Genomic DNA, 24085 nt, shown 5'->3' with positions numbered 1-24085 from the left:
ATCCTAGGTGGAGGTGTGTGGGACTATATACCACAGCTGTGCAAAAGTTATTTACCAATTGCCTCCACTTCTGAGACTATAATAGAGTTCAGTGCCAAACGCTGTAGAATCTACAACAAGTTAAAGATAGCTTCAGGATATGTAAGGATTTCTTCGAGAGCAAAAGAGGTTATTAATCAGCTGGGTGCTCACCTCTGGCAATAGAATGATACATAAGTTAAGTATCACTGGCCAAGTGGCTCTTTCCTTTGAAGCTGTTTATTTCTCCACAGCAGTCAAAGGGACTGTTGTGGGGTGGGGGGAGGGGGGAGGGATAGCATTGGGAGATATACCTAATGCTAGATGACGAGTTAGTGGGTGCAGTGCACCAGCATGGCACATGTATACATATGTAACTAACCTGCACATTGCGCACATGTACCATAAAACCTAAAGTATAATAATAATAATTAAAAAAAACAAAAAAAAAACAAAAAAAAAACAACAACAACAAAAAAAACAGAGTAACCACAGGTATCTCCGCACTCACCCTTTTAGTGTCTGATTTTCACAATGTGTAGTTCTCCTGCAAGTTGTGTTTGAACTGACATTTTACGTTATCTTATCCTGGAGAAGGGAACAAGTACTATTGTCATCATATTTCTTTGTTCTTTTGTTTGTGTATTATTCCTTCGGTGTCTGGAGTACCAGTGGCTCTTTTATAAAGTCACTGAAACTCCAGTGAGGGCTTGGTGAGTGGTAAAGCCAATTGTCAGGAATCTGTTCATGTCTCCTCTCATATCACGTCTTATGGTGCCTCTAATTTTGTCTCACCCTTCCATTTAGACATTTCCTTTCTCCATGAAAACTCCTGACACGCTCTTTTGTTGGGGCTGCTACATAAAAGCTAAGTCCCAGCTCCAGCACCTACTCCTGCAATTATAAGACTATATTGACGATGGAATAAAGTGAATCATGCTTTGTTTTTTGAAGAAACTGACAAACTCATCCTAAAATGAATATGGAATGCCAAAGACCTAGACTGACCAAAACATTACTGGAAAAGAAGGCAATGGTAGAAGACCCCTGCTACATTATTTCAAGACTTATGATAAAGCTACAGTAGTCAAAGCACTGTGGCACTGGGATTAGTATAGATAACTAAAGAGAAGAGAACACACAGCCATAAAGAGACCCACACATATACTGTCCATTGATATTTTTTAAATCAAGAAGCCAAGTCAGTTAAATGAGCAAAAGAATTTTTTTTTTTTTTTTTTGAGACGGGAGTCTCACTCTGTTGCCCAGGCTGGAGTGCAGAGTACAGAGTGCAATGGTACAACCTCGGCTCAATGCAACCTCTGCTTCCCAGGTTCAAGCAATCATCCTGCCTCAGCCTCCCGAGTAGCAGGGATTACAGGTGTGAGCCACCATGTCCAGCTAATTTTTGTATTTTTAGTGGAGATGGGGTTTCACCATGTTGGCCAGGCTGGTCTCGAACTCCTGACCTTAAGTGATCCTCCTGCCTCGGCCTCCCAAAGTGAGGGGATTACAGGTGTGAGCCACCATACCCAGCCAAGAAAAATATTTTTAACAAATATTAAGGCAACAGGATGTTCAATGGGAAAAAGCCTCAACTACTACTACTTAATTCCATTTATAAACACTAATTTGAGATCATAAATTTAACTATAAATGTAGAACCATAAAACTTCTACATGCAAACACAGTCCACAACCTTGGGACAGGTGAATATTTCTTAGGAAAAGAAACACAACAAAAACTAACCATAGAATAGAAAATTAATAAACTGAAGTTGTCAAAATGGAAGTATCTCTTCATCAAAAGACATTATTAATATTTTCTAACTTCTAACACTATGTCTTAAATTCATACTGTGGCCTTTCCATTGGGAGCTGCCTTAAACTTTATTAAGATAAAATCCTATGTTATAAATTTCTATATTTATATGTCTCAGTTCCCCCATCATAGTCTCTCCTGTTTCTTTCATTTAATCTGATTTTTCAACCAGATCTTCCTCTTTCAAGCTGCTCATTACTCTTGAAAGTATAATCCTAATTTGCTGTATCCTTATTCTTAGTAATGTCAGTTTATAATAGAATTCAGGAGTTATAAACTAACACCTAGACCTAAATTTGGCCCAAATACTTGGATTGTTTGGACAAAATATACTTTAAAAAGTTATGGCTTTATATAGGAGATTTCCTCTCCGACAGATCAAAATTTCTACCAGTCTTATGATAGAAGAGTGTGCAGATTCTCTTGCATGTGTTTTAATGACCTGACTCTTGAAATCATGTGGGTTTGACACCCTCAATGTTGGAGGTCTGGCTAGTGGTTTCCTTCAGACACTAGTGGGCTAGTAAGAGGTAAACTGGAAAGAATGAATCTGTCTCTGCATAGGCAGAGGTTAAAAGGGACTTCCAGCTGAGCCTCCTTTATAAAGAGGAGGCAAGGAGGACTCTGGAGGTTCATAAGCTTTCCTCAGGACATGAGAATCTGAGACAGCTGGTCAGTCCTCTTGTATATGGGAAGGTAACGATTCCATTCAAGTTGCTGAGGGCACTTAGGAGGCAGTAAGACTGACTTACCCAGCTCAGGGCACAGTGAGAGAGCTGGCTAGGTGAGCTGTGATCTCCACAACACCGCATTCCAAAGCCAGCCCTTCAACACTCACACCTCTCCTGGGCTATAGAGACCCAGCAATTCAGTTGTAGCTTGTAGACTACATCCCCCCTCTAGACAAGAAATATGGGAAATATTGTATGTAATTCTACATTCTTGAGTAGCCTCAGAGAGTAATAGAGACAGGCAAGGGGCTTACAGTAGCTGTGGGGATCCAATTATTGACACGATTTTCCCAACTCCTTTAAATTTTCTAATCTCCTCTCTTAATGAACTACTTTTTGAAGGAAGGCTGTCATAATCATCTGAAAAGATAAACTAAGAAACAGTTTCAACAGTAGCAGTATCCATAGAAGTGCAGCTCTAAATTCTGGTGGATATCTGGACCAGTTAACGAAGTTAAGTAATTCTTACATTATTTTATTGGAATAGGGAATTTGGAATTTGATGAGGCTTTAGTACACTATGCTGATGAGGAGAACACTGAGTTTTGCCTGCAGTAAAGCATATTTTAAAAATAGTTTTAACATCTTATTTTCCACATACTTTCCACAACATTTCTTTCTTTTAATTTTTGTCCTACTAATAATTTAAGAATTGAAATGAGTTTATTAAAATGAGAGGGAGCAGGATGAATTCACATTGAGTAATCCAAATTCCAAAACAATTTTCTGTGCTCTGAATCATGGTTACAATTTGTGATCGTATTCCTTTTTATCTGAGCTGAATTATAAATTTAACACACGGACTTACTGATTATTTTTTTCCTCAAATCTTAATTCTGTGATTTCCTTGCAAGCATCTTTGGCATTATACATGAAAAATAGCTAAAGAAATATGGGCACTGTAAGCATGGAACAGAGACCTATTGTGTGAACTCCTGTGGCTATGTTTTAGGAAAAAATAAACACCAAGGGTCCATATGCACTGTGCTTTAGTGAATATTGACCCTTCCTGGAACTAGGAAGAGCTATTTCTGTCTCTGAGTTGGTCTGTGGGTCAGATTGGAAAGCAACTGATCTTTGCAGTTTGGCTCTTGAGCAGAAATGAACTGTTGACCAAGGTTAAGGCAGGCTCTTGAGGCCATTCAACCCCCTTCAAAGCAGAGATGCTGGCCCTGTACTGGCAAATGGACCAAAGGAAAGAAAGGTCACTGAACCAAGTGAGACCAAAGGCAAACCCTGACTTGGGCAGCTCCCAGGCTGCAGAGGGCCCTCGGGACAGAGTCCTGATGCAAACCAGCTACTGCTTTAATACCCTGAGTGTTTGATTCCTGGAAAAGTGAATCTTGCTTCTCAGCTGGTCTGGGACTGTAGATATACCATGCAGTTTTTAAACACTCAATTCAATGTCCTGAAGCTGAATCATTTTTGTACCTTCCAGGCAGTGAGGCTGATATCCTTGTGACTCCTTAATTTTGAGGGGAAGGTGAGCCTCTGTTCTGTCTTGTAGCAACTCACCACCCATATCAGGCAACAATAATGTAGGCATGAAAATTGCATCAGCCTATGACTTGCATGTCAACATATGTGTGGGCACTTCGATTGCTCTGGTGTGAACCTCACCAGATTCTGTAACAGACTTGGGCTCACAGTTCTATTCTGATGCTTCATTTTTATAGTTGCAGACAGAGGCTTCATTTGCAAACCTGAGAATGAGTTCCTGGGTTCCCATGAGACTGCATAGTGACATTAGAAGTTATGAAAAAGGGAAGAATCTAAACCTTAATCTTCATGCTCCAAAGCCATGGAGTCACATGGGGTGGCCGTCTCCCAGTTCTAGGAAAACCAGGGAATATTTGCATATATTCTTTATTCATCACCCATCCTTTTAGAGTCATGTTTTCCTTCTGATAATACGGACTGTTAAGAAGAGTCACTAATTAGCAATTTTTCTTATCACAAATACATGATGACTAATGACATTAATATTCTAGTTTATTCAAGCTAATGGTGGACGGAAGTTGTTGGCTACGTACATAGACAGTGTCCGTTGAGAAATAGCCTCTCCTGTTTAGCCCCTGCTGTTAGTGCCCCACTGAGAGTCATGGGACAAAGAAAAATGATATTTATACTTTGTCGTTTGTTCCAATACATCTTGTATCATCAATACTTATTTATTACTTCCCAAAAGGAAGTGTGAATCTTGGTAGCTTGAATTACCTTTCCACCTACAACATCACTAAATTAGTATAATCCATACAACATCACTTCACTACAAATTATTTCCATTATTATTTAGTTTCCAAACATTTTCCAATTAGAAACAAGTTGGTAGTTATGTCCCACAATTTAGTAAATTGTATTCAATTTGGGAAGTAAAATATATTTATTTTATTTGTAAAAATCATTATATACTTTCATCATAATGTTTTAAAATATTGTTATTATAACCACTACATATAACCCAACTTTTAATATCATCTTTTATTTATTTACAATTTTCCTTTACTTTTCAGGTATATTCTCAGCCCAGCCTCACCTATAAGCAGCTGCTCAACAAGAGCTAAGATCTTTTTCCTTTTTTTTTTTTTTTTGAGAGGGAGTCTCACTTTGTCACCCAGGCTGGAGTGCAGTGGCACAATCTCGGCTCACTTTAAGCTCCTCCCCCAGGGTTCACACCATTCTCCTGCCTCAGCCTCCCCAGTAGCTGGGACTACAGGTGCCCGCCACCACGCCTGGCTAATTTTTTTATTTTTAGTAGAGACGGGGTTTCACTGTGGTAGCCAGGATGGTCTCGATCTCCTGACCTCGTGATCCGCCCACCTCGGCCTCCCAAAGTGCTGGGATTACAGGCATGAGCCACTGTGCCCAGCCAGATCTTTTTTTTAAAACCAAGATTCACTTCTTTTTCTTTTTTATTTCTTTTTGTTTGTTTTTATATTCATTTATTTTTAAAATTTCAATAGTTTTTGGGAAATTTAATTTAATTTTGGTGGTTTTTGGTTACATGGATAAGTTCCTCAGTGGTGATTTCTGAGATTGTGATGCACCTGTCACCTGAGCTGTGTACACTGTACCCAGTGTGTAGCCTTTTATCCCTCATGCCCTCCCACCCTTTCCCCTGAGTCCCCAAAGTCCGTTATATCATTCTCATGCTTTTGAGTCCTCATGAGACCTAAGATCTTAAAATAGGAATTTTTGCAGTTCTGTTCCATTAGTCTTATCTTCACTACCTACACACAATTTCAGATTTACCCTTCTATGATAAGCTCTCTATTTTGGTATATGCCTGTTGCTCCAAATCCTTATTTCATTAATGTCTACCCAAATTTAAAAGGGTATAGCTAACATTTCTTTATAAGAATCAAGGTAAGGGGAAATGTCTTTGAAGAAAAATTAGGAATAATGGCATAGTAATTTCCTTAGAAGTCAACTACCAACTTACAGACAATGGCAACTTCTAGCTCAAAGATTCTATGTTTTTAAAGCAGAAAGGTACATGAAATGTAAATTCAGAAAGGTACTTTAACAAGTGTCATGCATCTGTCTAAGATCCCATGCAAAGAAAATTTAAGAGACAAAAGGAAATCTGGAGAGATCTAGATGCATTTTCTGTCTCTGGAACCGATGAGGTTAACATGTAGGTAGGGCATGAGGCAGAATGAGATACCCGAGAGAATGAACCCATAACTCTGTAGAGAACAGAACAGCAAAGGGGTAAGAAGCAAAACTATGAAACGAGGGCAAGTTTCCAAGGAACAAGAAAAGAAAGAGCACAATTGTGTGGGGGGAAAAATGAGACAAGTTAAAGTCTGAAAAGAGATGTATCTTGCCAGAGATTTGCAATTACATAAGGCAAAAGAGAAGGACGAAGGAAATGTTTTCTCTCTAATAGTCAGGGAGAAAAACTGTTAACAGAGGATTGTGAAAAGGCAGATGCTTTTCATGTATCCTTTCCCTCTTTCTCCTTTCCAAAAACTGCAGCTGTTATCAGTTAACCAGCTAGGAGACCATTTGAGTGTGGAACACCAAACAAGAATAGGGAAATAAGTAAATTAGAGTATATTTTTCTAAAATCTAGATCTACTGAAATGTGCAGCTCTAAGGGTCTTAAGAACTCATAGACATGATTATAGAACTCTTAGTATCCATCTTTGAGATATCCTGTAGGATAGTTTCTGCTTCTGAAGCCCAAAACCAGAGTGTGCATGTGTACATGTATGTGTATGTGTTAGTATTAATATTAATATAGAATACAGTAGTAGTCATAGTCATATATATTATATCTGCTACATAAAAACGTATAGAAGAAAAGGTGTAACTTTGATTACTAAAACGGACAGATTCACCTTAATCCTTTCAGATGTGTTAGAAAACTAAGTATTTAGAATTTACCTTCCCAGATATTGAAAATATAATCACAGTTAAGATGTCTAGAAACATTTTGAGTTATCTTAAGTGATTATTAAAGAAAATTTGGTGTCCTTCACCAAAGAATGTAGTTTCCAACTTACAAATCCAACACCTGAAACAGTTAATATAGTATGCAATATGCATTCATTCATGAATAAAATAAGCATGCATCCAGATCTCACATGAAGTACAATCTAGGAAAGGTAACATTACATTTCTGATATTTCTTTGATTATTTTCTCCCCTCTCTTCTCCATTCTCTTTTTCTAAAACTTCTATTTATCAGATGCAAGACCTCTATTGATTTTCAATGACTCACCCTTAATCCCTACTTTATCTCTAATACTTTAAGAATTTGTTTCATTTTGACATACTTTTAAATTAAATTTTATTTTAATTTAGGCAGTTTTTAAAGTCCTGAGCTTTTTTTCTCTGTTCCTGAATGTCATGGTTAATATTGAATGCCAACTTGATTGGACTGAAGGATGCAAAGCATTGTTCCTGCATATGTCTGTGAAGGTGTTGCCAAAGAAGATTAACATTTGAGTGAGTGGACTGGGAGAGGCAGACCCACCCTTAATCTGGGTGGGCACCACCTAATCAGCTGCCAGTGTGGCTAGCATAAAAGCAGGCAGAGGAACGTGGAAGGACTAGACTGGCTGAGTCTTCTGGCCTTCATCTTTCTCCTGTGCTGGCTGCTTCCCGCCCTTGAACATCAGACTTCAAGTTCTTCAGCATTTGGACTTTTTGGACTTATACCAGTGGCTTGTGAGGGGCTCTTGGGCCTTTGGCCACAGACTAAATGTTGTATTGTTGGCTTCTCTACTTTTGAGGTTTGGAGACTTGGACTGGCTACTTGTTCCTCAGCTTGCAGATGGCCTACTGTGCGATTTCACCTGATGATCATGTGAGTCAATACTCCTTAATAAACTCCTTTTCATATATACATCTATCCCATTAGTCCTCTCCTTCTAGAGAACCTTGACTCTGCATTAGGTTCTTGCTTTACACATGCAATATTATTCATTCTCGGTTAGACTTTATCTTTTATTATCTAGCATCTCTTTTCACTACATATTCTTTAAGTTTTCTTCAAATGCCAGGAGATCTTTGGTTGTTCAGTCGTAGACATCATTTATGATAGCCCCTTCCATCATTAATTCAAAATCTATTGGATAAAATGGAAAAGGAAGGGAAAGGAAGGGAAAGGGAAAGGGAAAGGGAAAGGAAAGGGGAAGGGGAAGGGAAAGAGAAGGGGAAGGGGAAGGGAAATGGAAGGGGAAGGGGAAGGGGGGGAGGGGAGGGGAGGGGAGGGGAGGGGAGGGGGAGGTAGAAAGTCTGACTACGACATGTGGGATTTCTCCATGTGGATGAAGTTCTTTGAAGGCAGGTTTCTTTTTCGGCTGAGCAGGTGTAGGAAGCCCGATGTAACCAGGGTGACCCCACATAGACAAAGGCTTAACTCTGGGTTCGACTCTCACAATTGTCATCCTAGTTCTCCCAAGGCAGCTACTCCCTCCGCCCAGACCCCACTTCTTTAGAGAATAACTCTGTAATTATTGTTCTTCTGAGCATCCAGTAATTTCAGCATTCTGTAGCAGGAATGGGAGATCAATAATCTTGTATGTAAGCCTTCAATTTATGCCCCTATATTCAGGCCCTTCCATAAGTTTGCCCTCAGTTACAGTGTTTCCAAATTCCTGGCAAATATTAATCTTTGGTATTCAGGAAAAATCAATCAGAATTGGCAGGAGTTCTCCAGAATTTCCAAACTTATAAGTAGTTTTGCATTTTTCATAACACATTATTTATATGTTTTAAAATAATAAAAATAATCAAACTGCAACCATGAAAATTTTTCTGTGTTGGGATCACACTAAATGTTTCAGAGGTTTTCTGTAACAAAAACAGCATAATAATAAATACATGGCTTGTTGTTATATACCCATATATTGTGATGAAACATCTTTCAATAACATGTGAAAATAATTTCTTCCTGATAAAGACGTCTGATAATAGAAAACATCAAAAAAAGCAACTCCACCAATCAGCGTTTCCTGTTCTTGCTTTTGACTTGACATCAATAGTGTCATGGGCTGAATTGGGTCCCCCTAAATTTTATACGTTAAAGTCCTAACCCTACAGAATGTGACCACAGAATGTGGATGTATTTGGAGATAGGGTCTTTAAAAAAGTAATTAAATTAAAATGAGGTCTTTAGGGTGAGCACACTAATTCAGTATGACTAATGTCCTTATAAGAAGAGGAAATTTGAGAACAGATGTACATGGAGGGGGGACTATGTGAAGACACAGGCCCAGAAGAGAGGCCTCAGAAGAAACCAATCCTGCTGACACCTTGATCTCAGACTTCTAGCCTCCTTGTGAGAAAATAAATTTCTGTCGTTTAAGCTCCCCATTCAATGATTCTTTGTTATGGCAACCTTAACCAATCAACACAAGAGGATGCCTCCAAATGAGTAGCCCTTTTACGTTGAATGTTAAGCTTTCATTCTTGCATTCCTGATTTTGCTACTGATTTCTCTTGGGATTCAGAACTTGTGAAAGTGTATACATTCTCCCAGAAATATTAGGAAGAAATATCTACTTGTATTTGTCAAATCTGAGCTTTTCCATAGGACAGTTAATCTGCTACAAACTGTCCACTTTAGTTCAACATTGAAGTTGCCTTATCAGTTTCCTGGATCTGCTCTTCAATCCACTGCCCGTCTTTCCCCAGAAATGTACTGCAATCTCTTGACCATTTATGGCTCCCTTTTTCTTGTTTTGATTGCGTGGGATAATATTTCTTTGGCAAGGAAAGGGAGACATGTTCATGAGCTCAATATACCATATTAAACCTGAGAAACTCCAGGAATATTATGTCTCTCCTTTTTTTTTTGGCAGATTTTGTGTGTATCTACTGAAAGGAAAGGAGAAGATAGAATATTATTTTCAGATCCATAGAGAATGATTTCTAACATAATTTTAGAGGGCATTAATCTTAGTCTCACCTCAAACTCATGTATGCAGCAATATGGCTGAATTTTTGTAACTGAAATTAATTTGTATCCCAAACAGCCCTTATGTTAAAAAAATACTGAAAAAAATAATTTCAGTCAATTTTATAATCATCTTAATCAATTCAGGATTACCCTAGCAAATCTGGGTGTTGACACTTCCTCTCTTCCAGGAATTAAACTCATGTCCCAACAAGCATTTTATTTCAGTGGTTTGCTGATGCAGCCTTCCCTAAAGCAATGGGCGCTAGTCTCAAGTTCTATTCTTTCTCACTTCCACCAGTCTAAATCCAGATCTTTATTATCTCACCCCTGATAAATGTAGTCTACATACCATTTTCCCAAGCTGTAAGATGGTCTCCACATGACTCCAACCACTACATTATTCTGGAGTAAGGATCTTAAAGAGCAGGTGCTGAGCACTGTGAAATTTCATACATGGGCATGTAAGATTTGGTGAATGCTCTGAAAGTATTATATATGTGTGTGTGTGTGTGCATGTGTGTGTGTATACACATATGTATTTCTGGAAAAAGTTCCCTAGTTTTCATTAAATTTTCAAAATAATAAAAAAAAATCTTGGACTACTTAATTTGACCCATTTTTCTAAGTTACCTCAGTCATCACTGGACTCTAAGAAACATATTTTCCTAGTTATTTACTCTCCCACTCATCCAGCAAACTGTTTCATATTTTTCTTTACTTTCTTCACATCTCTTCACTTATCCTTACTCTCAGCTATTTCCCTGAGAAAATAGGTGTAATCAGAAGAGGCATTCTATAAACTTCCACCACTTCTTCCATTCATCCACCTCAGACCCAGCCACTCTGCTGGTTAGTGTGGTTGAAGAGAGCTTGTGCCAAGCAAAGGTCAATCCCTCTATTTTTGAATCACCCACTTCCTCTCTCTTCTCAAGGACATCACTCGAGTAAAACCCCACTTTACCTTCTGCATCACCAATTTTCCCTTTCTTGCATCTTTCCCCTCAGCATGCAAACCTGCTTTTGATATTTCTCCCACATAAAGCCAAATTACTTGATGTCTTCTGATATGGTTTGGCTGTGTCTCCACCCAAATCTCATCTTGAATTGTAGCTTTTACAATGCCCCCGTGTTGTGGCAGGGACCCGGTGGGAGGTAATTGAATCATGGGGTGGGTCTTTCCCATGCTGTTCTCGTAATAGTGAATAAGTCTCATGAGATCTGATGGTTTTACAAGGGGGAGTTTCCCTGCACAAGCTCTGTTTTTGCCTGCTGCCATCCTCGTAAGACATGACTGGTTCCTCCTTGCCTTCTGCCATGATTGTGAGGCATCCCCAGCCATATGGATCTGTGAGTCCATAATTTGTCTCCTTTGCATTTATCACTTTCTAAAACAATATATATTTTACTTGACTATATTTTACTTGACTATATTTTACTTGACTATTTTATTATCTGTTTCAAATCAAAGAATGCAAGCTCCATGAGGGCAGGAATTTTGGTCTGTATTATTCACTACTATATCATCAGAACTTAAAATGGTGCGGGGTAGATAGTAAGTTCCTTATGAATCCTTGCAAAAGAATTAAATAAATGAATCTTAATCTACCCTGCAGCAGGGTTTGACTCTGTTAATGATACCCTCTTCCTTGAAAGATCTTCCTCGCTTGTTTTCCAGATGACATGGTCTCCAATTTTTCTCCTATTTCAACAGCTTCTTCTTCCAGTCCATTTTTATCCCATTTGTTCCTCAAAACTCCAAACTCTTAATGTTGGCATGCCCCAGGATTATGGGCTGAATTGTGTCCCCAAAAATTCATATGTGAAAGTCCTTAACCCTAGTCCTTCAGAATGTAGCCTTATTTTCAGATAGGGTTTCTACAGAGGAAATCAACTTAAAATGAGATTATTAGCATTGGCCCTAATCCAAAATGACTGATGTCTTTATATAAAGTGAATATTTGGAGACATGCACACACCAGGGAGAACGCTACCTGAGGGTCACGACAGAGATAGCAGTGATGCTTCTACCAGCCAAAGGTTGCCTGCAAACCACCTGAAACCAGAGGAGAGGCATGGATCAGATTCTTCCTCACAGCTCTCAGAAGGAGCCTGCCCTGTTGACACCTTGCTCTAGCGTTTTTTGTTTCCAGAACTGTGAGACAATAGATTTCTTTGTTTGAGACACCTGGTCTGTGGTGCCTTCTTATGGCGGCACTAGGAAATAAAAACACTCAAGGATTATGTGTTGAGGTTTCTGTTATTGTTGTGTTTTGTTTTTTAGCAACACTTGGTCTCTTGCTGATCTCGTCCAGTCTTGTGTTTCTAAATCCCATCTATATGTGAGTTCTCCCTCTTGCCCATCTGCAACTCAGCATCTCCTCTTCATGACACCTCCAACTCCCTACTCAACATCCACCTTAGTGCATCCAAACTAAGCTCACCTTTCCCTGAAACCTTGCTCCTCCCAGTCTTCTCTGTCTATAGCAACCCCAGCCTTCAAGTTGCCTCAGGTGATTCATCTTGGATATCATTCTTGACTTTCCTTGTTCTTGAACTCCTGGCCTCAAGCAATCCTCCTGCCTCAGCCTCCCAAAGTGTGGGATTACAGGCATGACACACCATGCCCAGTCTCTCCTACTTCTTGTCTTCAATCTATTCCCAGAAAACCTGACTCTTCTTTCAAGATATATTCAGATATACTTCTCAATACCTCCAGTGCTTCTGCCTTGGTGGCACCATCATCTGCCACTTGATTTATAGCACTTGCCCCTTAGTTTGTCCCCCTGCTTCCACCCTTAGCACTCCTTCACTCTTTTCCCATGAGAGTGTCCAGAAAGATCCTGTTAAAGTGCAGTTCAGATAATATCACACCTCCGTCCAAAACTCTGCAGTATCTCACCTCACTTCACAAACAATTACAGTGGCCTGTGAGGCCCTACAAGGTCCAGTCCTTAGTAATCTCTTTGACCTCCTCTCCTACTGAGTCCCTGTCCAGCTCACTCTGCTCCAGCCACATGGGCTTCCTTGCTGTCCAGATATGCCAGGACTGTTCCCTCATTTGCACTTGCTGTTCCCTCAGCCCGGAACAATCTCTCAGATAGCTACATAGCACATCACAGTCATTTGGTGAATATTTCTTCTATGAATTTCTTGAAGCAATAGGGAATAAATTGAAAAGATTCATATTAATAAAATAAAATTAAAACTCTTTAGTTTCACACTCAAATTATGGCTCCATTTCATCTTTACAAGCTTCTTATGTACACTTAACACTTAGAAATTGTCTGTTTTCACTACAGTGCTTCTCATAAAAATGTCACTTAATGAATATTTAATAATTTGAAGAATCAGATAAGAACAAGAGATACAAGAAGCTCAATTTACTTCAATTTGTGAAGGCTACTTTGCAATTACTGGTACTTCTAGACTAGTTCCTCCTGATGTGGCCATTTGTCCTAATTGTAGCAAATGAAACCAAGCAAAACTTTGCCTTATGGGGATAATGCTTCTTCATTAATGGTTAGGGTCTGACTCTCACTCTCTTTATTATTTCTTTAAGCTTTTTGGGTGAGAATTTAAGATCCAAGACTGGAATTATTTTTAATTGCTGCATAAATTTATTCTTTATTTGTTTTATATTAATAGAGTCTTAGTTTTAAGTTGGGTACATGATCACCCAGAAAAAGAAAAAGCATACATTTCCCAGCCTGTCTTGCAAATGACTGTGGCCATAAGACTATGTTCTAGTAAAGGGGATGTTAGTATAAGATATCAGTTCAAAGAGAACTGGCATATACTATTTGCTCCCTTTTTTCTGTGCCTCTTCCTACAGCCTGTTGCCTGGAATGCATATGTGATGGCTGGAATGCTAGCTTTAATTCTGGATCATGAGGAAAAGTGCCACACCATTGGAGATGAGGGATGAGCTGAAAGGGGTGTAAGTTATTGAGGGTTTTGCTGAGCAGAACCATTATAATAACCCTGATATCTTACTTCTTCACTTATGTGGGAAAGAAATTTCTCTTTTATTTAAGCCACAATTATTTTAGAACTTTCACACAATCAAATACCACAAAAGCTATCTAGTGCCTAGAACTTTAGAGCTAAAATGAGTTACTGCTGAATCATATAAAATAATCAAACATAAAAATTATCTGCAGTGATAATCAAGGTCTTTATTTTCTCTATTTGATTTCTTAAAATTATTTTGGAAAAATAGTTGTGTCTCTAAATGTACTTTCATAGAAGGAAGCTCATATGACCAAAGCAATATTCCGAGTCATTATGGCAAAAATATTTATTATTGAACAACTGAGTGTTTCATTCACTTCACATTTTACACATACTTAACACAAGCAGAAAGGGAAGTTTCAATGTCAGAAGCAGGGGTCGTTCTCCTTAACTGAAAGACTATCAGGAGAGAGCCTTTGGTGATTAGCAATCCAAATATGAGATTTTTTAAAACACCATTAAAAATAAAGGTTGCCTATAAAATATGGAAACACATAATATTTTCTGAAAATCTTTTTGGAAGAATGTCTTTTTATCTTCATTGTTACTATCTTAGACATTTTGAGGTTTATTTAACACAGCATTCCATCTGCTGAACATTCAAATTTAGACACACTGATTATCTGTTCTACTCTCCTGAATAGTTAAGTACACTCTATAAATAAACACATCAATTTTGCTCTATTACTACTCTTCCAAAAAAAGTCTCATATAATTGGAATTAACCTAGCATTTACTTATCATTAAATATTTTTTTTTGTTAGAAAGGATATACAGCATATGAAATTGCAGGCTTTTTATGAGTTAAAGACAAAATTTAGAACTCTCAAATACTATTTACAATGTAAACGTCACAGTTATTACATTAGCTAGAATACATCACAACCTTCACAACACAATATTTTTATTTGGTTTGGATATTGAAGTTGTTTTCTTGAATTACTTATGTAGAACTCAAAATTTAATTATGTTGCGTATCGTTTTCCTTCAAGAATTCTGAAAAACAAAAAATTGCTGCTTTAGGCATAAAATATATTTTATTTCTAGCATCTTAATTTCATTCACTGATTTACTTATCTGATAAACACTTATTTCTCTTTGTCCCTTGTTAACAGCCTGTGGCAAGGGATCATGTCCTGGGACATACCAAGAGAGCAGTTTCAAGAGGACTGATGATCAGAGAGGAACTGGAATGTGAAAAGACATCTAACTAACCATTATTAATGATTCACTTGTAATTTTCACTAATGGATGACCCACATGATTTCCTCTTCAAAGAATTTGTCCAAAGCCACCCATTTAAAAAAGAAAAGAATGGAGGATGGAATCTCATAAGTGATCTTACCATTTACAAAGCACAGTGTGATTAATCAATTCTCCTTTATATTTTAGTGCCTACCGTGTTGCTTAATTTGATGGAGAAGCCTTCTTATAAACACTCTTAGAAAAGCTATATGTAATTAACTTTCTTCTTTGAGCAAAGGGACTTGTTTCTCTGAGACGTCTATAAAAGATAAAGAGTTGAAGTGGGCCACACTCCTGCCTCTGCTTTCTCTTAGAGGTCTAAGGGTAATTAGTGGACAAAAGCAGATAATTAGGCAGGTATCTTCCCAGACACCATGTCCACTCTTGATGACTCTTGAAAACCTTAGATAACCCCATCAGGAACTGAGGTAAGGCCATGAATTGCCTTTAGTTTGAGCATGGGTGAATTTAATCTCCTTAACCTAGTTAGGGATTGGAATCTGGTTCACCTTCAGGTTTTACAAATAAAGTTTTATTGGAACACAGTCACTCCTATTCGTTTTACATCTAACTGTGGCTGCTTTTGTGCTACAATAGCAGAGTTAAGTCACTATAACAGAAAATAGATGGCCCACAAAGCCAAACATATTATACTCCATAGCCCTTTAAAATCTGCTAACCTTTGATATGGTGACAGCATGAAATTTCTTTAAGCACTTGCCCAGTATTATAGATTTTTTTATGAGCTAATGTAAATATTAATGTAACATAACTCAGGAAAGAAATATGTCTTGAACCCACATTTATATAAAATCAATTTTGATAGCAAGCTTATTACTTCACAAAGTAAAAAAGTCTATCCGTGTTTTTTCTGCTCAAAAAAAAAATGTTTGCAGAGAATGCTATTGGAGTCATATAGGTAAAACAAACTTACAGGTAAAACAAGCTAAATTTAACTTTTGCTGTATGAAGTTTGCCATGTTTCAAGGAATATAGTTAGACCCAGAATGCCTTGATATTTTCATAATAATGGGCCATGCTCTAATTTGGTGGTATTTCCCTGTGCTTAATTAAGTGAGGTGCTAACAGTCAATTGTGAGACTAAACCTTCAATTAATAAAAGCAGCATGGGTTGATCCTCAAAAGGAAAGCCCACTTTTCTTGTCAGTGTGAGTTAGCCTCCTCTGTTTTTTTATCTTGATACAAAGGTAGAAATAACCCCAAGTAAACCAGGAACACTATTCACATCTCAAAACGTTTGCTTATTGTGAGTGCTCTCTTTTACAAGATCAAAAAAATTGCATGAATCATTCTAAGCTGTTTACTGGGTTGGGGTCCACTGTTGTAGAAGTGTCCATCTTGGATGAGGTCTCATGATGAGAAACTATTTAACCCTAAGATGTTTCTTACTAAGTGACTCTTAGCTACTTATATAATCAGAGACTGCCATAAGAATACAGAAGGAATGCACAAATATACCCACCACTGTGAAGTTGTCATCAGCTTTGCTCCAAAGGGCTTTTTCATCATTTTTCTAACTCTTCTGGAAAGTCAGGAGATTCTCCCTCACTGCTGCAGACCAGAAAAACATTGTGCATATTAAGGCTCTCAGATGAGAAAGGTTCTAAAGAAACTATTATGACATAATGAATGTGCTGTTCTCTGTGCTCTGAAAGTGTATGGGGGGGGGCTAAACAATTATCTTTGAGGTTTGTTAGTACCTATGAATTATTCAACAATCTTAGAGTTTCTAAAATTATTCTTACAGAATTATCATCTAGTGGGCAAAGAGGGTCATCTTGTCTGATCACACCCAAACAGAATTATCCTTAATACTCATCATTTAAACAAAAACAATTGGAATAAAAAGACAGAACACTACACTGTTTATGTATTGTTTCTAAGATTTACACACCATAGAGAGATATAGATTTTACAGAATCTAAATATACAAAATACCTAATGGTTTAATTTGATTAAATAAGAGTATTGAATATGCACACGAAGTGAGTTCCATGTGTTACCAAATTGCAATTGACTATGCTTTACATGTTTTAAAAATCATCACTTTTGATGAAACTTACTCTTAGATTCAGACCAGATGTCTGTATAGTCATCATTTTTAACACTGGCAGCATAGTAAAGTCAACTGGGGAACTCTTAAAAGAAATGAATGCCTAGGGCCACACCACCGAAGAGACCGATTTCCTGGCAATTAGTTTGGGGGAAGGCCCAGACATCTGTATTTTTAAAGTTCTGCAGGGTAGTCTAATGTCAGCCAAGGTTGAAAATCACTGCTTCACGTAGTATAGCTAGATAAGTGAGATAGAGAGATCTCCATGTGCAGCTTCTATTTTGAAAGTCAGTCATGATTTCTCATTTTAGCAAGTTCTCTTTTTCTTTACCTCCTCTTTCCATTCAGAATTGAGTTCAAATATTTCTTTACAGCCATTTGTTTTCTAAGGCGGGTATAGTTGTCTGTGAAGACTGCATCTGAGTGACGTTTGACTGGTACAGGGTCTTCTGAGATGTTACTGCGAAAGAACATGAGGAAAAGGAAATCAAAGAGTTTTCACAAGAAATGATAAATACACACATGTTCCAGGTGTCTTGGAGCCACATAAAAAGGAATTCCCACCTAACTAATTTTCTATCATAAAAAAACTAAAAGAAAAATACAACTAAACCTAAGGATGAAGGAAAGCAAGGAATCATTTGCCATATTTTGGCATGACCTAGGACTGTTTTATGATACATTCTGTACAGCTGAGCAAATAATTCATCCAAAAATAAAAATTTGGGAATAGCTGAAGTTGTGCTCTGCCACTGGGAGAAGTTTAAAAAAAAACAAAAACATAATTACTTCTTTAGAAGCTATGCTACCCTGAGCAACGTCATCTAAATAATTGACTGTTGGCCATTTGGAATTCTCCATTTAATTTGAGCAGGAAGTAAAAAGAATATTCTATGGTTGACCTTAAAATTTACCTCAGTCTATACTATCTCTTCTTGATTGTTTTACTGAGTCTTGTTCAATTTGATTGCAGATTGGTAAATGATTGCTACTTGAGAAAAATGTGTGTCTGGAGTCAATGCGTATGATATCATGAAAAAGTCTTAGTCCATGGGCTTGATAGATGTTATTGAAGAATACAAGTTATTTCATTTAACTAAATTAAACATTATCAATGAGTTTTCAATTTCAAACAGAGTAAATAACTTGTTAAGCGTGAAAATACAATATTCAGATTGAATAATGATAACACATTTTATAAAAATAATAAATTCTCTTTACCTAACACGTTTTCCCATAAGAGACTCAAGGTACTTTTTGGCAGAAAGTTGACCCAAGAGTTTACTGAAGTCACTGGTGAAAACTCCATCAGCATGCCTGGCATTTCTAAAACAAGGAAGAAAAAAATAGCTATTATTTTGTTAATGGCTTTCTAGAATATTATTATGGCTCATTAAATAACAAAAAAAATTATGGGTTTATTACGAAAGCTTCTCGTTAAAACTAAAGTTCAAAAGGAGATTTCTTAACACCCTAACAAAAGAGATCTTCTAGTCACTTATATCAAGATATACCCTATATTTCTAGCCCAAGACACTGAAAAATTAAAGAAACAGGCATTTCTAAAAGCACATTTCAATATTCCTCCATGGTTGAATCTTTATAACTATTTTTTTCTAAGAAATATTGGCGTAAAAATATGATCTATTGAAATTAGCTGCTATTTGTACATGGTGCTTTGTGTCTGCCCCACTGAATAAAGACATTCACAGTGGGAAAATATTCTGATTTTGGAAAGTTCATAAACCCCAGTACACCTTTTTTTTTTTCTTTTTCCAAAATATTTGGAAACAAAATCTCTTAAGATAGAGAAGGCATTAAGGCCTATCATCCCACCTTTTCTCTTTCAAATGAAGCACCTTTTATACTTTGTCTGTACCAAGTACTATAGAGCTACTTGGTCTGTACTTGAAATGATGCTCTAGACAAACAGCTCTATGAATGAACAGCTCTATCAGATACCTTTTCTTTATATAGAGACAAAACTCCTTGGCAACTCTTCCATCATTAGAATGCTAAATGCTGTACTTTTATCAGAATTGGTACAGTCTGTGATGTTGGAATTATGTGCAACAGCATGGAAGTGAATGATGTGTTCATCCTGGCTTGTTACAACCTTTCAGTATGAAAATCATGTACAGCTGTAAGAGCTGCAGTAAATCAGGATGAATGAAGCCATGACACATAGAAACCTCTAGTGTTTTGCTATTGGAATAGCTTCATGGTGAGATAAAATTAGCACGTTTATAATTCTTAAATACATTTTCTAAAATAAAACTCACTGGATAGTTTTATAAAAATAAACTCACCTGGATACATCATAATAGGGTGTGTCATTTTCAGCTAATGCATTTTGCAAGATGTCAATGTCTTCTTTTAATGAAACTTGATCAGGTTCATTTGCTCCCTCAAAGGGTATTCTGTCACCCAACCTGATGGAGAAAGTTACATGAGAAGAATACATTCGTTTTTCAGAAGACAGTGTGTATGGTTCCGCAACCATTTAAAATAAGATACTTAAACTCTTGGGAAATATTACCCAGTCACAATATGAGAATAGCATAATTTGACTTAATGGCTCATATAGTTAATGAGAGTATAAATAGGAAATCCCTATTATCCTATAAAGTAGATGTCATATGACTTTTATAAGCTGAATATACAAAACGTAAGAGCTACTTAATTCAATCTTATCAGAGCATTAAGCAAACTATACTTCTTTGGTGTAATTTACTATGCCAAGAATATCTTCCCTTTGCAAAGTCAAATTTCATATGTTGAAAGATTTTATGCAAAATAGAAACTTGGAAAAAACTAATATTGAATGAGAACTGATAACAATTTATGGATTTGGTGATGTTCAGTATTACCTGTTCCAAACATCTCTGAAGAACAGAGTATTAACTGCTTCTCTCTCTCTCAACCCCCAAGCTTTGCTTCAAATATTTACCTTGGCATTATATATTTCTCTGTATTGACAAAGTTCAAAGAATGTCTCCATAGATGAATAGCTCATCTATGAAGATGAATTTGAATTCAATAAATTTTATGGGGCCTTCTTGTTTCTAATCTTATGTATTAACGCAACTTTAATAAGGGATGTACAATGTTACACTGAAAGACTAAGAATAGTCAAATGGATATATGGAATACGACTATATTTGTGGATGCATGCATATTTCAATCACCGGCAACTCTTATAATTTTGTGTGTGCAGATTTTCACTGTTAGGGCAAACATCTAAGGAGCGTGTCAGCTCCTGGACACTTGTGTATCTTTCAGTGATTTGGGAGTTGGGAGTCACTAGCAACTAGTCCTCTGTGGGTCTGAAGCTTAGCAATCAACACAAATGTCCACATTCTTATGATTGTTCATCTACTGTGGTAGAACTATTCAGATAGAACCATTTTATTTAGTTATCAAAGCAACGCAGAAGCTGTATTTAAACAGATTTCACAGAGAACACTAATAGCTAAGAGGTTATTCTCTCTGTTGAGCATAAGTCTACCTTAAGCAAAAAATAAAGAACGAGCAAATAAGCAAAGAAGAAAACCAACCCAATTATTATTTTTCCTTTGGAGATATAGTGGTGCCCGTAAACTGAAAGGAAAATTCAAGCTAATATAGTTTTCATTTACTGTTTACTTCTTTAGCATACATTAATAAAGTTTTAAATAAGAGTTGTGTTATACTTTATAGATTTGGAATATATAATATAACATATAGAACAATAAAACTAAGGATTTATGGTCCAAACAAAGTATATCAAAATTTTCCCATTGGGGAGTGTATCTCAATAGATCAATTACCCCATATTTAATATTAGCAAATTGACTCTGCCTAGATAGATTTCTGTGCAACATGATTTTATACATGTTTCACTAATCAACTACTAGTCTTATGATTATTTACTGATTAATCTTGAAAATAAACTAAAATGTGGTTGGCAACTAAACAGCTCTTTTTTTCCACCAGAAATTGAACTGACTTGAGATAACAATAGATAAAAATTATTTATCTAAAGCTGGTTTTGAATAAAAAGAAAGTCAAAAACCTCCTTTCACCATGTTTGGGAATGTGATCCACTCAGCCCATAAAACTAATAACTGACAGTGTCTCTCATGCTCTGAAAGTGAATTCCAGGACTCAGAATGACCCGATGTTGACAAACACCTCTCACTCAACACATCAAGGAAAAATTTAAATACATAATACATAATTTATACCATTTAGTTGTCCAACAAAACGTATAGGAAATTCCCATTTAGATGAAGAAGGAATGTTCAGATGTTTGAATTGAAAGGGAACTTACCTGAGAGCAGAAGGTGCCCTGTAAAGAGGCCATGCCGATGTCTGCGAGGAGAGCACACTGAGAAGGGTCAGAAGCACAAGGAGCTGGGCCTTATTTCTGGTGTCCATTTCTGTGCCTCTAAAGAGAGAGAATCACCTCAGCTCTTCCAACCAAAGATGTCACCAGCAAGGTAATTCTGATTGTCTAGCAGTAATTTTCAATGGCTCTTGCAGAGTTTGTAAAGAGTAATTTTCATCTTGTAGAAAGAGTTAAATTGCAAGATGATACATTCAAAAATCAGTATTTCTCTCAGTGACAGGTGCTTGAATAAAAATTAGAATCCTTTTCACCTGCTGTCTGGGCACATGGTTGGCCCCAGTATCTATTGAATGCCATACTTATATAGTGCTGGAAATAACCCTGGGGACAATCTTTTCATAACAGGGATGTACCACCCAAGCTTAGTGTATTTTTTGACGAAGCAAACAGCTTCAAGACATTGATTTTCTTATGCTTTAAAATTTCAGTGTCTGATTAATATAAGACTGGGGTATCATCTCTTTAATAATTATTCTGCTCGTGTGAGTGCAAATGTATAAATATAATGTGTATATATACATATAATTTTTTAAAAGATTTTGTATATACATTACTTTTTCTTCTTTCAATTGTAGATATTACTGGAAACTTATTTCCTTACACCTGGATTTGAACATCTTAACTCAGTAGTGAATATTAATGCTCAAAATATTACTGAATCACATGTTGTCATTGAAATAAATTTTTCCATAAGAGGAAAATATATATTAAAAGCAAAGCTTGCATTACTTGCATTTAATCAACTTACACATTTCATTTCTAGTTTCTAGATTAAAAACCTAGGAGTTCAAGGTCTGTTTCTCTTGCTGCCTATAAAAATTACAGAATTTGAACTTATGGAAAAAATAAATGCATCTTAGATTCACTTAACCAACATATGAAATAGGAAAAAAAATAGCACTTTAAAAATAAGTTGAAAATTTCAAAAGCAAATGTTCCCACTAAAATTTTCAGTCAAAAATCTACATACAAGTAAACTTTACTTGAATGAATTATTTGTAAAAATCAGTATTCAGTAAAAGAGCAAGCAGGGTAAAGCATCTTACAAACAAAAGAATTCAGAAAATCTATCTATATGAGAGAAATTGAAGTATTTCTATCCTTACCAGGTGACTTGAGAAACTTGTCTTTTTGCTGTTGCAAAAGCAAAGCACTATCAAATTCTTTTCAATAGAGAGAAAAATTCAGTATTTTGTGAGAAAAGTTCCAAAGGCAGGAGGGAAAAAGAAGAGGAAAGGTAAAGTTTTCACTTACCTCGCCCAGTCGTGCTCCCCCGGAGCTGACTGTTCTGGTTTGTTTTGGAGCTGTCTTAGGTGCTGAAGTCCTGGGAGTAAGAGAAAGGCTCCACCAGTTCTCTGCCCTTAGCAATGGCTAAGGGTTGGCTGTTACTGCCTGCTGGTGCTTCTCACTCTACCCTGACCAGCATTTCAAAGCCCATCATTTTATAGGGCTTATACTTGGGACTGAGCAATCACAAAGCGCTCTGAAAGACGTCACAGTATGACGGCCATGGCATGAATAGGGCTTGAAGTTCTTACTTAATTGTCATTATGTCTAATTTATATAAGTTTATAGTGAGTAACTTCAAAATGTAAGATAAGAGGAAATTTAGTTTTCTTTAAGCAAACAAAGTAGCAAGCTCAATGTGAAATGTTTTAACCTTTAATTAATTGTAGTGAAATAAGAAAATGATTGTAGTGTTATAGCCAGGGCCACTTGGATTCCTTCAGAAAATGAAGACTTCATGTGTAGAAACAAATGCAGAAAGCAACAAACACTTATGTTCATTATGCTTATAAATGTATAATTATACTTTATTACAAAGTATCAATTCTCTTAATATTTTTAATTTTTATGCTATTCATATAGATCCAGATTTAATCTTTCTTGAAATCTATCCTAACTTTAAAAGCTCTAGAGATAATTTTCACCTTCCTATTATTACATTTCCTTTTCGTTGAAACTAATTCCAAGATAAGTGTTTCAGAAAGTCTCTAAGATAGTAAGATATGCACGCTGTTGTACAAAGCAGTAGAAGTAGTGTTATTTCATATTTGTATAAAATGGCACAATTCCCAGTGCACTTTTACATACACTGTGTCAAATGATCCAAAAAATAAATTGTTGTCAGACTATATACCTCAAGGAATTTAATTATCTTTTCTTTTCAAAGACTGTCCTCCTCACTTTTATAAGTCTTTGTATAATGTAGAATTAGTTTTCTACCCTCACCCCCAACACACACACATACTCAAACCAGTTTTGAACATTTCTGATTCAATCACTTGACAGGTGGCTTCAAATAGTTAGTTGAAAAGCATTTATACAGTACTTTGATAAATACTTCACTTCTATTTGTGGATTTGTAACTAAAGGTAGCC

General features: G+C 36.6%; 1 protein-coding gene and 1 long non-coding RNA gene across 6 annotated transcripts in view; one reads left to right on the top strand and one right to left on the bottom strand.

Moving 5' to 3' along the window:
• The window catches only part of LOC129060109 (uncharacterized), a 119336-nt gene extending 100302 nt beyond the window's left edge, over positions 1-19034 (top strand). Inside the window, exons 3-5 of the long non-coding RNA XR_008526535.2 lie at positions 7814-7887; positions 13817-13921; positions 15111-19034. This is a non-coding gene — a long non-coding RNA (uncharacterized LOC129060109). The remainder of the gene's footprint in view (positions 1-7813; positions 7888-13816; positions 13922-15110) is intronic.
• VIP (vasoactive intestinal peptide) overlaps positions 11975-24085 on the bottom strand; it is a 119129-nt gene continuing 107018 nt past the window's right edge. Inside the window, exons 3-9 of one of the 5 annotated variants that reach the window (XM_054558342.2) lie at positions 22959-23028; positions 21627-21743; positions 19624-19746; positions 18536-18640; positions 17646-17774; positions 16724-16812; positions 11975-12037 (exon numbers count right to left, since the gene is read on the bottom strand). In XM_054558342.2, coding sequence (XP_054414317.1) covers positions 16767-16812; positions 17646-17774; positions 18536-18640; positions 19624-19746; positions 21627-21733 — 510 coding nt within the window. In that variant the 5' untranslated portion in view covers positions 21734-21743; positions 22959-23028 and the 3' untranslated portion in view covers positions 11975-12037; positions 16724-16766. Of the gene's footprint in view, positions 12038-14377; positions 14992-16723; positions 16813-17645; positions 17775-18535; positions 18641-19623; positions 19747-21626; positions 21744-22958; positions 23651-24085 lie in introns of those variants that run through there. The other 4 variants (XM_024248829.3, XM_054558341.2, XM_024248828.3 and 1 more) reach the window with 4 other exon arrangements.

Source organism: Pongo abelii, chromosome 5 (genome assembly GCF_028885655.2).
Source record: "Pongo abelii isolate AG06213 chromosome 5, NHGRI_mPonAbe1-v2.0_pri, whole genome shotgun sequence".
In the NCBI taxonomy this organism is placed as follows: Eukaryota; Metazoa; Chordata; class Mammalia; order Primates; family Hominidae; genus Pongo; species Pongo abelii.
Note: the sequence above shows the minus strand (reverse complement) of the source record. Positions and strands in the feature narration are given on the sequence as shown.